The sequence below is a fragment of the Danio aesculapii genome, chromosome 20 (assembly GCF_903798145.1).
Source record: "Danio aesculapii chromosome 20, fDanAes4.1, whole genome shotgun sequence".
Classification (NCBI taxonomy): domain Eukaryota; kingdom Metazoa; phylum Chordata; class Actinopteri; order Cypriniformes; family Danionidae; genus Danio; species Danio aesculapii.
This window is the reverse complement of record NC_079454.1, coordinates 32,141,308-32,152,986: the sequence shown is the minus strand read 5'-3', so window position 1 is coordinate 32,152,986 and position 11,679 is coordinate 32,141,308. Positions and strand designations below refer to the sequence as shown.

The 11,679-nt window shown below is 34.8% G+C and overlaps 1 protein-coding gene across 12 annotated transcripts in view; it reads right to left on the bottom strand.

The window, feature by feature from the left end:
• Window positions 1-783: 783 nt before the first annotated feature.
• otofa (otoferlin a) overlaps window positions 784-11,679 on the bottom strand; it is a 130,262-nt gene continuing 119,366 nt past the window's right edge. For 6 of the 12 annotated variants that reach the window (XM_056481186.1, XM_056481191.1, XM_056481190.1 and 3 more), the window contains 5 exons: window positions 11,449-11,547; window positions 8,564-8,805; window positions 6,861-7,039; window positions 6,645-6,745; window positions 784-1,782 (listed from right to left, as the gene is read on the bottom strand). In XM_056481186.1, the coding sequence (XP_056337161.1) occupies window positions 1,602-1,782; window positions 6,645-6,745; window positions 6,861-7,039; window positions 8,564-8,805; window positions 11,449-11,547 (802 nt within the window). In that variant the 3' untranslated portion in view covers window positions 784-1,601. Of the gene's footprint in view, window positions 1,783-4,941; window positions 5,144-6,644; window positions 6,746-6,860; window positions 7,040-8,563; window positions 8,806-11,193; window positions 11,293-11,448; window positions 11,548-11,679 lie in introns of all 12 variants that reach the window. The other 6 variants (XM_056481188.1, XM_056481197.1, XM_056481194.1 and 3 more) reach the window with 3 other exon arrangements.

Here is an 11,679-nt window from a genome sequence, read left to right as displayed (position 1 = left end):
ATAAAAACAAGATGCCTACATGTGCAGTATTTATAATGCTCTACTACTTTATATGAATTAGAATGTTATGTATAAAAAAGACACATACTTATAGAAAGATTTTTTCAGCCATAACATTATATAAAATTTTAATTAAAAGTAGCTTTAAATCTATAGCCTTAAATTACTCTGATGATACATACAGTACAACACAAACTAGATGGGTACATTGTTTTTAACCACTGTGTGGTGGAAATGATTTTAAAAAGCAAATAACTGAAGAAACAAATTAATTAATCCAGACAGTGCAAAATAAGTTGTTGCCATGTGCCAAACAGCAGAATTTTTATAAAATCTAATCAAACTAGTGATCATTTTAAAAACAAAAACGTATACTATGCATTTGTACTATATGTAACCTTTTATTTAAATCCATTAAATCATTCATGATAAATATGGACTGGGCACTTGGCGCCCAGATGGCTTCAGATGGCTATCCAGAGATGTTGAAGAGCTTCTGGACGAAAGCTGAAGGCAGAGAAAAGAACAGGAGGCCCAAAAAGATCAGCCCGGTTATGATGAGCAGAATCACCACTGTGACCAACTTATACTGCCGCCAACACATTATGCTGGTCACCCGAATCGGACTCAACAGCCACGACAGGCTGGTAGTAGGACGACTGTGTGAAAAAGAACAAGGTTATAAACTCTCACACATGCATACTCAAACTATAGAAACAAGAAACACGTTCAGTCCTTTTACTTCAATGAGTTCATTTTATTAAGTCATCATACTGACAAAAATAAATAAATCAATCCATATTGCACACTTGTAAACAAGAATTAAAAATACACTCTTTTATATAAACAAGCCAAAGTCAGTGCAAACATATCCGTGGTTAGTTTTACCATTCATTAAATAGAGCAATAGTAAACGGCAAGCAAACTAGTGTACACCGCAAGCACAATCGACAGCATGGAGTATAAGAGCATTCTCTTGTGTTGTTTAAATTGAAAATGTCAAATGAAACATCATTCCTCTACTTGTGTCTGTGTGTTTCTATAAAGGATAAACATTATGGAGTACAGAAGATTTGTGTCAGGGACTGAAAGAGCAAACATCAAGGCAAAATGTAATCAAATTACATACTCTATATGAGGCCTGCAAGCCTATCATGATATTTTTTTTGGACTGCAGCTATTGATGATCAAGTCATCTTTCTTAAGACAAATTTGCATGCTTATTGTGCTTTTAGCAGCGACACAAACACATCTAGACCAAAACGACAAAATATTGAATCTGAATGCATTCATATGATTAAATAGTGAAAACGCTCATCCAGCTTATTCAATTTCGTACCAAAAATAGACACTTTGCTGCTTTCCTTTTCTCCCTATGAGTTGTTATTCTTTAAATATACAAAGACAAACAAGATAATTGATCTTTCTGGGTAACACATGCAAACCGATACCAAAAAAGTTCAGATATTTGATACGTTACGCTTATTATGAGGTACGCTAAATTCTAAAAGTTAAAGAAGTGCTTTAAATTGTAACCAAATAATAAGAAATGGGTTGCTTTAGAAATCAGAATCTCTCAAACCAACATTTCTGATCTCTCTTTAGGCCCCGAGCAGCTTCTTGACCAGATAGCCTGGCATGCTGTAGAGAAACAGGCCCACCATGATCAGCAGCAGCAGAGCCAACACAATCTTGATGATGAGCCACTTGTAGCGGTTGCATATCAGGTAGCGGATGGCCTTCAGTGGGCTCAGAAACCATAGGAAGGTGGTGTCAGGCCGGCTGTGATTGGATGCGGTGGAGGTGATGAAGGTGGGTAGGAGGTGGTGAGTTGGAAGGTGAAACATGGAAGATGGAGGAAGAGAGGTAATATATATGTTAGTGGTTAGTAGGATGATGGTATCCTGATCTCTTAAAGCAGGGGTGCCCAAACCTTTTCTTATGAAGGGCCAAAAACCAAACTTGATCGAGGGTGGTGGGTCGAAGCTAAATATACCAAACTGTATTACATTAAAGTTGCCATGGTAACTTAATCATTTAATAATATTTAAAAATATATAAAAAATACTTTAATCATATCAATAATGATTAGAAGATTATAATGATCTAATGTATAACATTTATCTCATTTATTGATTTCATTTTTTGTAGCTCAGCAATTAAACAAATAAACAAAAGATTATGTAAAATTAGAAATGATGATCTCTGATTGAGGGATTCGCCCAACCAAACCCATCATTTGTCCATCTTTTCTCTGATTGGTTGGGGGGCCATATCAAAGGTTACCATGGGCCAATTTTGGCCCGCGGGCCCTAGTTTGGGCATCTCTGTCTTAAAGGCATAGTGCGCCCCCAAAAAAATGTCGTTCCAAACCATTATGACCTAGTTTCAACTGTTGAATGCATAAGATATTGAACAATGTTTTATGTTCATACAGGAAGATTAAATGGGATCCAAACAACATTCCCATTGACATTCATTATATGAACAACACATTGTATGAACACATAAAATTTGATAGTTTCGAAAATTTGATAGTACCATTTTTTATAACCTTTATGACTTATTTTCTTCTGCTGAACACAAATTAAGGTACTTTGGTCCACTTTGGAGTAATAATGAGATTCTGAAATTTACAAATGAATGTGAATCGAGACAACATGTATAAACAATACTTTAATTTCTGCTGTGGGCCTGTGTTAGAATCAGGACTGTAAGAGGAAGCTTTTTTGACATATTTTGCTATTTAACTAAATAATTAAAGATTACAAAGTTTGAATCCTTTGTGGCTAGCCCATTATATATCAATGTCCTAAAGTGTTTTGGATAATTTCTGTACTTTATATAGGATTTTTTTCCAGTTTGTTACACTTGTGGTGGAAAAAAAAACTTGCTAACCAAATATAGCAAAATTAGAATTTAAACTTTTTCTCAACTCATTGTCTTTCAGTTTGAATAGTTCTTATTATTTCTGGAACCAACTGATCACAGGACTCATTGGTATGACCTTAACAAAAGTCCACTAAAGTGAAAAGGAGAGTTCAAATACACTTTGTACAGTTGAACACCAAATTATTAGCCCTTTTATGAAACTATATTTCTTTTTCAAATATTTACCAAGTACTGCTTAACAGAAAGAACTTTGTCATGATGTCAGTGCATAATATTTTACTGGTTATTTTGCAAGGTACTAGTATTCAGCTTAAATTGCAATTCAACACCTTTGTCAACAGTGGTTTGTTAAAAAAAATCTTAAGGGGACTATTTATATTGACCATGGCATTTTTTTAAATGTGATTGATTTTTATTCCAGCAAAGCTAGAAGAAATAAAGACTTTCTCTGGAATAAAAAATAAAAGTAAATACTGTGGAAAAAAAACTAAAAAATTTTATTGCTCTGTTAAAGATCACTTAGAAAATATTTGAAAATGAATAAAAAAACTCTCATTATTCACTAACAATGGATTATTCACTTAAAAACTCGAATTCAAGTATAAATCTATCAGACCAATCAGGTGAATCCAGTAGGTGGTGATGATATAACATAACATTACATACATTTTCTAAGCAAATATTTAAAGGCCAGTCATTTTTGACTGGGAACACCAAAGATGTCATTGTGTTTTCAACACAAATTCCCATTTAAATAATGAACATTGTAGTAAAAGTAATTTTTTAAAAGTTGAAAAAAGGGTAACTTTACTGAAATTAGTGATGGTGTTTAAGATTTTAAAGAAAGTGGTACCTAAATATTATTATTATGTTTTAGTTAGTGAGGTACACTCTCATTCTACAAGAGTGAGTAGCAGGGATCCTTGTAGATTTAGCAGTGAAACAGGTAGATATTCTTTTTTGTGTACCAGCTCTGTTGCTTGGAATGAATTACCTAGGAATTTGAAGAGATTCAAATTGAGAGTGTTTTTTGGAAATTTAAAAATGTTTGTTTTATAGTTGAAGTTGAGGATTTTGTTGTGGTGAGTTTCTGAGCTGATGATGTTTGCACTTCATTTCTGATTTGCTTGTTGATTTTGTAAGAATATCGAAGACCACAATGAAAATAAGCCTGTGGGTTTTTTGTGTATTTCATCCTCGACAGTTTTTAAAATATGTACAGTGTGAAATAGTCTAACTGGACTTGTTTGTGTATTTTTGTTAAAATTGTCAAATAAAATCAGCCAATCAATCAATCAATCAACACGACACAAGGGAATATGTCAGTTGGCAGAAAGTAGGTGGTCTTTTGTGGCCAACCTAACCTCTGAAAGTCATTGAAAGTTGGCAAGCTCAAACCATTCCAGACCTGTATTTAGGGTTGTCCAGTTTGTGTTTGCTGTCCAGTTGCATTGTCGCCAGACTGAACTGTACAACACTTGAATCAGGTAAAACAGGGTTGGAAATATTTTGAGCTTGTTCACTTTTGATCAATCCAAAAAAATTCTCTTTGACATTCTCTTCTGACTTACTGTGATTCACAGAAGAACAAAATGTCATGCAGGTTAGGAACGACATGAGGGTGAGTTAAAACATTCACCTAGGACTACCACATATTTGCATGACACTGTAAATTTGCAGTGGGTTTAGCAGTAAAAGGACAGATCAGGCAACAAATGTAAGTTCAGAAAGCACACTAGCAGACAGTCAATGACAAATATCATAAAGTCCATAATAAATAATGCAAGTCTTTGCCCAAACAGAAAACCATAGGCAAATGACAAGCACAAAGACCTGAGATACAAAAACGACACACAGATATGCATTAAAAAAACAGATGGGATGAAAGAGGAGTGACTAAATGGAAAACAATGAATCAACCACAATCCCTCAGGTCCATATCGTGGGCCTTTAAAAATGGTATGAGTAACAAAAAGACAGATATACTCTGTGAGTGAAGAGCTGAAAGGACAGAAAGCAGAGAAAACAGAGGCACAGAGAGTGGGCTACCAGTGGTCTTCCCATCTCTCCTCAAGCCCCTAGGAGTTTCTTGACCAGGTATCCAGGAATAGAGTAGAGGAAGAGCCCAACGAGGAGCAGGAGCAGCAGCAGAGCCAGAGCCTTCAGGATCAGCCAGCGGTAGTTGTGCCAAATGAAGTATCGTATGGACTTCAGAGGGTTCATGAACCACATTAGACTGGTGTCTGGACGACTTTTTCCAAAACAGGAATGGAGGTTGGAATGAAGGAAACGAACGGGAAGGGTAGGCGGAGGAAAGGGCAGGCACAGGAGGAAGGAAGGATGTGAAACAGGAGAGTGGGAAAATTAGAAAGGGAAGAGAATGCTTCTGACTTAAGCCCATTTCATCTGGCAGTGTTTGTGCCATACTTATAATTATCTACAGTATTTATATGAGACTCTTTATGTCTTCTTTCTTTGGCTGTATAATTAGACTGTAGACCCAAAATACTCCATGTATGGAGTGTAAAATACATGTCTGTTTCTGCTTCAGTGTAAAATTAAGGTTTTTATGAATTTATTTAGCTACATTGCAAGTTTATATTCCAAAATTTTAATGTATCAGATTCAAATGTCATTCCAATTTTTTAAGGAATTAGTTTTAGCAATAATGTAATAGTTAATGGATTAATGGCAGTACAATCATGTATATTAAATTCAAATAAAATCTGTTCTTTTGAACATATGAATGATGATATACATTCTGGTTTAATCAATAGCACCAAATCAGCATATTAGAATGATTTCTGAAAGATCACATGACTTAAACGTGCTGAATATTTTTCAAAGTAAATATAATATTTCAGTAGACTACTGTTTAAATGCTTTTTGATCAAGTAAATGCAACTGTGATGATTCATACAGAGCCCTAACTACAGTATGAACTGTACAGTAGTATCACAATTGCACCTTTTTTTTCTGCTACTCTACTTATTTAATAACTAACAACTACTACAGGGTATCTGCAGGTTTTCCCAAGTCATATTTAAGACTTTTAAAGACATTTTTAAGATAATTATGAATTGAATTTCTGACTTTTACAAAACGAAACGCTAAGGATTTTTTGTATATATATATACAGTATATATTAAATAATGTGTCAAAACATTGTTATACTGTATATTACCATAACTTTTCTTTTAAAAAGACAAGTTTTAAAAACTACAATAAACTAAATTCATTTACAACTGACAATTATGCATAAGTACATTTTAAACAACTGGTATTTTAAGGATGTAAGGAAGATAATTAAACCATATTGGTAAGTAGAGTTAATCAATTTTACTTTTGTTAAATGTTTTTTTTTTTGTTGGTTGTACCGATTAGGTAGCTTTACATGAACACAGGAAAATTAAGACCTGTTTAAAAGTATTTAAAACATACAACCAAATATTTCAGTGAATTTTAGTGACTTTTTAAGGCCTAAATTTTTGTTTTTCAAATGTAATTATGTTATTAAGACCCTGCAGACACCCTGTACTACTTTTATTTCCCAAGGCAACTTTATACCTCATAATGCATGCAATATTACCTCATCTTTTGAACTTATCTTTCAGTTACATTTTTGTTTAAGTTTTAAGACACAGACTTTCATCATCTACAGTATATCAGATAAGATATTATTTATTAACTGAAACTGCATTATTTCTCATATGGGCACCATGTGAACTAGAGCAAACATCTTTATGTCTTACTTTGGTTTCTCAAGTGGCTCCGGATCATTCCTCCCCAGGCCGACTGGACTCTTCTCTGCCTCCTCTGCTGTCAACAGATGGAGCTCTGCCTCCACTTTTCCCTGTAAACAAGTAAAATGTCAATTAGGAAAATGTATGCAATCATTTCAGCACACCGCATGCTGGAAAAAAAAAGATCAAGCATCAGTTGATAATAACAACATTGTATAAACTCACCGTCAGCTCAAATTCATCATTCTCATTTTGGGCCACAAATGGCCACCAGCCCTTCACTCTCTTTTGTTTGAAGATGGAGATGGTTGGCAGCTCATGCTCTTTGAGAACCATGTCTAGAGAACACTGCTTGGCTGTTTTTGCCCCACGTGGAAACTTATTCAAGTCCAACTCAATCGCACCTGTGGAAATAATCAGAAGGATTTACACACAGTTACAGTGTTTTTGTAGGTTTTACCAAGTCAAAAAGAAGACTTTTAAATACCTTTTTAAGATCATTATGATTGAAATGTAATTTCATGACATTAAAAAACATAAAAGAAATGCAGAGTTGTAAAATGACTTTGTTAAAATTAAACACACTGAAGACTGTAATATGAAAGACCATCTAAGTCCACTGTGAGGGACTTGGAGTTAGCATTACATAGACATACTAAAATTAGAATCTGTTTAAAGTTAGTTTGGCCTAGAACACACATTTAATACTTTTAAATGCCTAAAATTTAGATTTTTAAATTTGAGAACATTTAAGACCCCACAGAAGCTCTTTAGTTATCTCTGGGTTTTTGTGTAAATGCAGCCCTGAAATATTTGGCTTCACGTTTCACAAATAACTAATTTAATCAGAATCTGTCTTCCAGTTTGAGAATATATATTTTATTCCTTTTATTTGTTGGTTATATTAGGAATTATGTCTGGTCACATAGTGACTGCTGGGAAACACCATAGTCAGAGTTGCAATTGTGTGTGTGTGTGTGTGTGCAATTGGTTGAGTTCCATGCAGAGTACAGATACTGTATACTTGCAAATGCTTCACTTTCACTTTTTAATTGATTTCTTAATATTGACGGCTACAATTAGGACCATTAACAGATTTCCACCTTTCATTTCTTTTACATGTGCAAGCATGTAGCATGTGCAGTACTGTACATGAAGTATGTACTGTAAACTGATCTGGTCATATGAGTACGTTTACATGGATACTGATAATCCGATTAAGACAATACTCTGATTAAGAGTCTACCATGTAAACAGAGAGTTTTGATTAATTTAATCTGATTAGTGTCATAATAGAACTAAACAGAAATCGGACTAAGACATGTGGAGTATGCCGATTTTAGACGCATTATTGAAGTGCAGTAGAGATATGTAAACACCTTAATCAAACTATTACTATCATGTAGGACTTTTCACCGCGTTTTGTGACAGGATAGTCTATACACACAAGGTTATTCGACACTATTCTCTGCACATACCAAGTCAGTGAAGGACCACAGACACCTGCATCGCGAAATGCGGAAATGTTTTTCTCCCATTCGGCGTGCGGTATCAAATTCCATCAAAACCCCACTCTTCCAGCAGTTCATACTCACATCCAATATGTGGATAGCATGGTGATGCAATGACGTTAATCGAATTATGTTGCATGACATGTAAAATGCGATCATGAAAGGAACATTCAAAAAGCAACTCATATAAACACCTTAATTATATTACCGTCTTATTCAGATTAAGGCAAATAATTTGATTACTGATGTCCATGTAAACGTAGCCATTGAAACATTTTAATAAACAACATCCTTTTTTTTTCATTTAAAGGTTGAATTTCTTGCCCAAAGCCAACAACAACATTTAGAGCTTCCATAAATAAGAAAAAAGACACGATCACACTGTACAGTCTTGAAATTTTTTAATTATGAGCTTACCCAGAAAATCATCTGCAGAAAAGTGATCAGCGTCCCATACTTGAAGGGTGAGACGAGCAGGGATCTTATACTCAGTCTCATCCCAGGAAAACATGGATTCCTTCTTGGAGATGACAATCTTCTCCTCGGCCATGAGATAGTCAAAGGGGAAGACAAAGCGCCAGTTGAAGTTTCCCTCTCCAGTTAGAGAGTGATAATGTACATCGGTGTCCTGTTTGTCCTCCTGCTGTCCCTTAAGCCAGCTGAGCAGGGGGACAATTTTTTCAATTGTTAGATGCAATTTTAATATTTATACAAACAATTTACAAGCAACATGATCATCAATGACTCCTCTTATATCTTGCATAACAAAACATGCACAAATGTTCTAAACAAAGAGGTGTCATTTAACAGTGCATTTAAATACTTGTAAAAATGTGAAATGTATAGACAAAAATACCAGAGAAAACATGCATATAATATCATTTATACACATCATATTGACACTCCGTATCAGGAAACTGGACAAAACAAATTGGTTATTGCACTTTGTGTTATTAAACACTTAATATATAAAAAATATGAAATATTAGTATCACTTTATTTTGATGGTCCCTTAAACGCATTTTAGAAGGAAGCATTGAAAGTGTCCAAGAAGGTGTCCAAAATCTTTACACGCAATGACCCAGAGGCCGTTTAGATGCATGTCACTGATTAAAAGATGACGAATGTTTAGTATATGATGACCAAAATAGCTTTAAACACCCAACAGGCACAGGATGCCAACATGACACCAGATTGACGTTGTACCCCAATGTCGTGGGGACGTTGCATTTTGTTTGGAAATGAAAATCGGGTGGACGCCAGAACCCATTGTCAGGCTGACGTCAATGTTCAACGTCCAACCTAAAATCAACCAAATATCAACGTCTAATGATGTTACAGCTTGATGTTGTGTGGACATTACCACTATGGCATCTATCAGACGTTGGATTTTGGTTGCCATACCTGACAAATAAATGTCAGTATTTGACGTCAATATGAGGTTGGTTTAAGATGTTGGCTTGATATTGGATTTTGGTCACTTTCTAACACAACCTAAAATCAACGTCATTTGACGTCGTTATTGGACGTCAAAATAATGTTGTCTTTAGACGCTGACTAGACATTGAATTTTGGTCATCTGACTTCACAACATAAATCTAACCTAATATTAACGTCTTATGACATTGTGTGCCTGCTGGGCAATAGCTAAATGCACTACAGAATGTTACGTTTACACACATCCACAAATTACATGTAAATGCATCAGCGTAATACTCACTACTAACTACTCTTGAGTACTTTTGAAAGGGCTACTTTTACTCATACTTTGAGTAATATTTAAAACAGATACTTTTACTCGCACTGAATTTTTAGGCAAGTAATGGTACTTTTACTTAAGTATGATTTTTCAGTACTCTTTCCACCACTGATTATAAGTAGACTTGCAATGCAACTTTTAGTCAACAAAATGTGCAATAGGGACCATCAAAGTAAAGTCCTACAGAAATATTTTTATATTATCAAAGAACCTTATTAAATTGCAAATAAAGTGTACTGTAGATAATCAGTTCCTGACTTGTAAGAGTTATGTGCATGTTACTCTTTAATAATATAATATGGAAAAAGAGTGCATGCAATTACTCCTGCACTCTCTGCAAATAGAAAAGAAAAAGAGATGCTTGACCTGATATCTAGTCCATTATGTGCACTTAAGTTGTAAAGCTTAACAGTTTGAACAAGTAGTCTGTCCCAACAGCAATATATCATATTTAATGCAACCATTATAAGTAGACAACTATATGGAGCAAATGCATGCATAAAACAGATCAATTCAATCCCCAAGACAGATCCAGAATCAAAACGTTTGTATGCAAATGCTAGTTTTGGCATGCAAGCAGACAGATCTTATGCTTTCATGCAGTAATTGATTAGAATGACATCTCAGACCCCAAGACATTTGAAACAAAATGGTCCAACAAACCAAGACCATACCAGTTATGAAATATTACATTAATTATTAAATGTTGAATGTAAAAACAATTATATTTAATGTACACCAATTATTTACATTTCAATCAATTTTAGATCATATAATCGAATTATTTCAGAGGTACAACAGCCTCTTTTGGAATGATATGGTCCTGTTTAAAGGGTTATTTGACCCAAAAATGAGAATTCTGTTATTAATTGCTCACCATCATGTCATTCCAATACCTTGGAACCTTTTGAGCTATTTTAGATGAAATCCAGGAGCTCTCTAATAGATAACAATGGTCCTGAGACATTCAAAGTTGTCAAAATATTGACTTTTTAAATTTCTCCGGCCATTTTTGGTCATTCTGGACTTTGAATGACTTGTGACCATTGCTGTCTATCTAAAATATTTTTAATTTGTTCTTCAAAGATGAACAAAGGTCTCACGGTATTGGATTGACATGAAGAGATGTAATTAATAACATAATTTACTTTTTTGGGGTGAACTAACCATTTAACTTGGATTTACTGTATATGGAAGGTGGTATTCATTCATTTGTTGTGAATGGAAGGGGCAAGTGCAGGTTTCTGATGGGCAGAGCAGTCAAGCCATGCGATCGTGTCATCTTTACCCCCTGACATAGATGTCTGACATCTTCTCCCCTGTCATGAAAGCATCGTCCTCTAGAATTACGTCATCAGTGTTCCAAATAATAACACGAAGCTCAAAGCTAGATAACAGCACAGCAATGACGCGGGGGCAAGGAGGGGGATAGACAAAAAAAAAACACCAAACGCAACAAGACAGACAAACAAAAGGAAACAGAAACAAACAAACAAAGGCAACCGATTAACCACACACTTGTCACACAGCTGCCCATACCTACCCCCTCACAAAAATGTCACTGGACTTTTCCCCTGTGAAGTAATCATCGTCTTCCAGAATTACCTCGTCAGTATTCCATATTATCACCCTGAGCTCATATCTGGGAGACGAGTGGAGGGGAAGGAAAACAATGAGAGCATCATCTCAAACCTGGGTTATTATCGCTAACTACTGTAAAAAATAAAAGGATAAAGTTTTATCTATAGGAGCATTTTTAAAAACTGAGATGAAT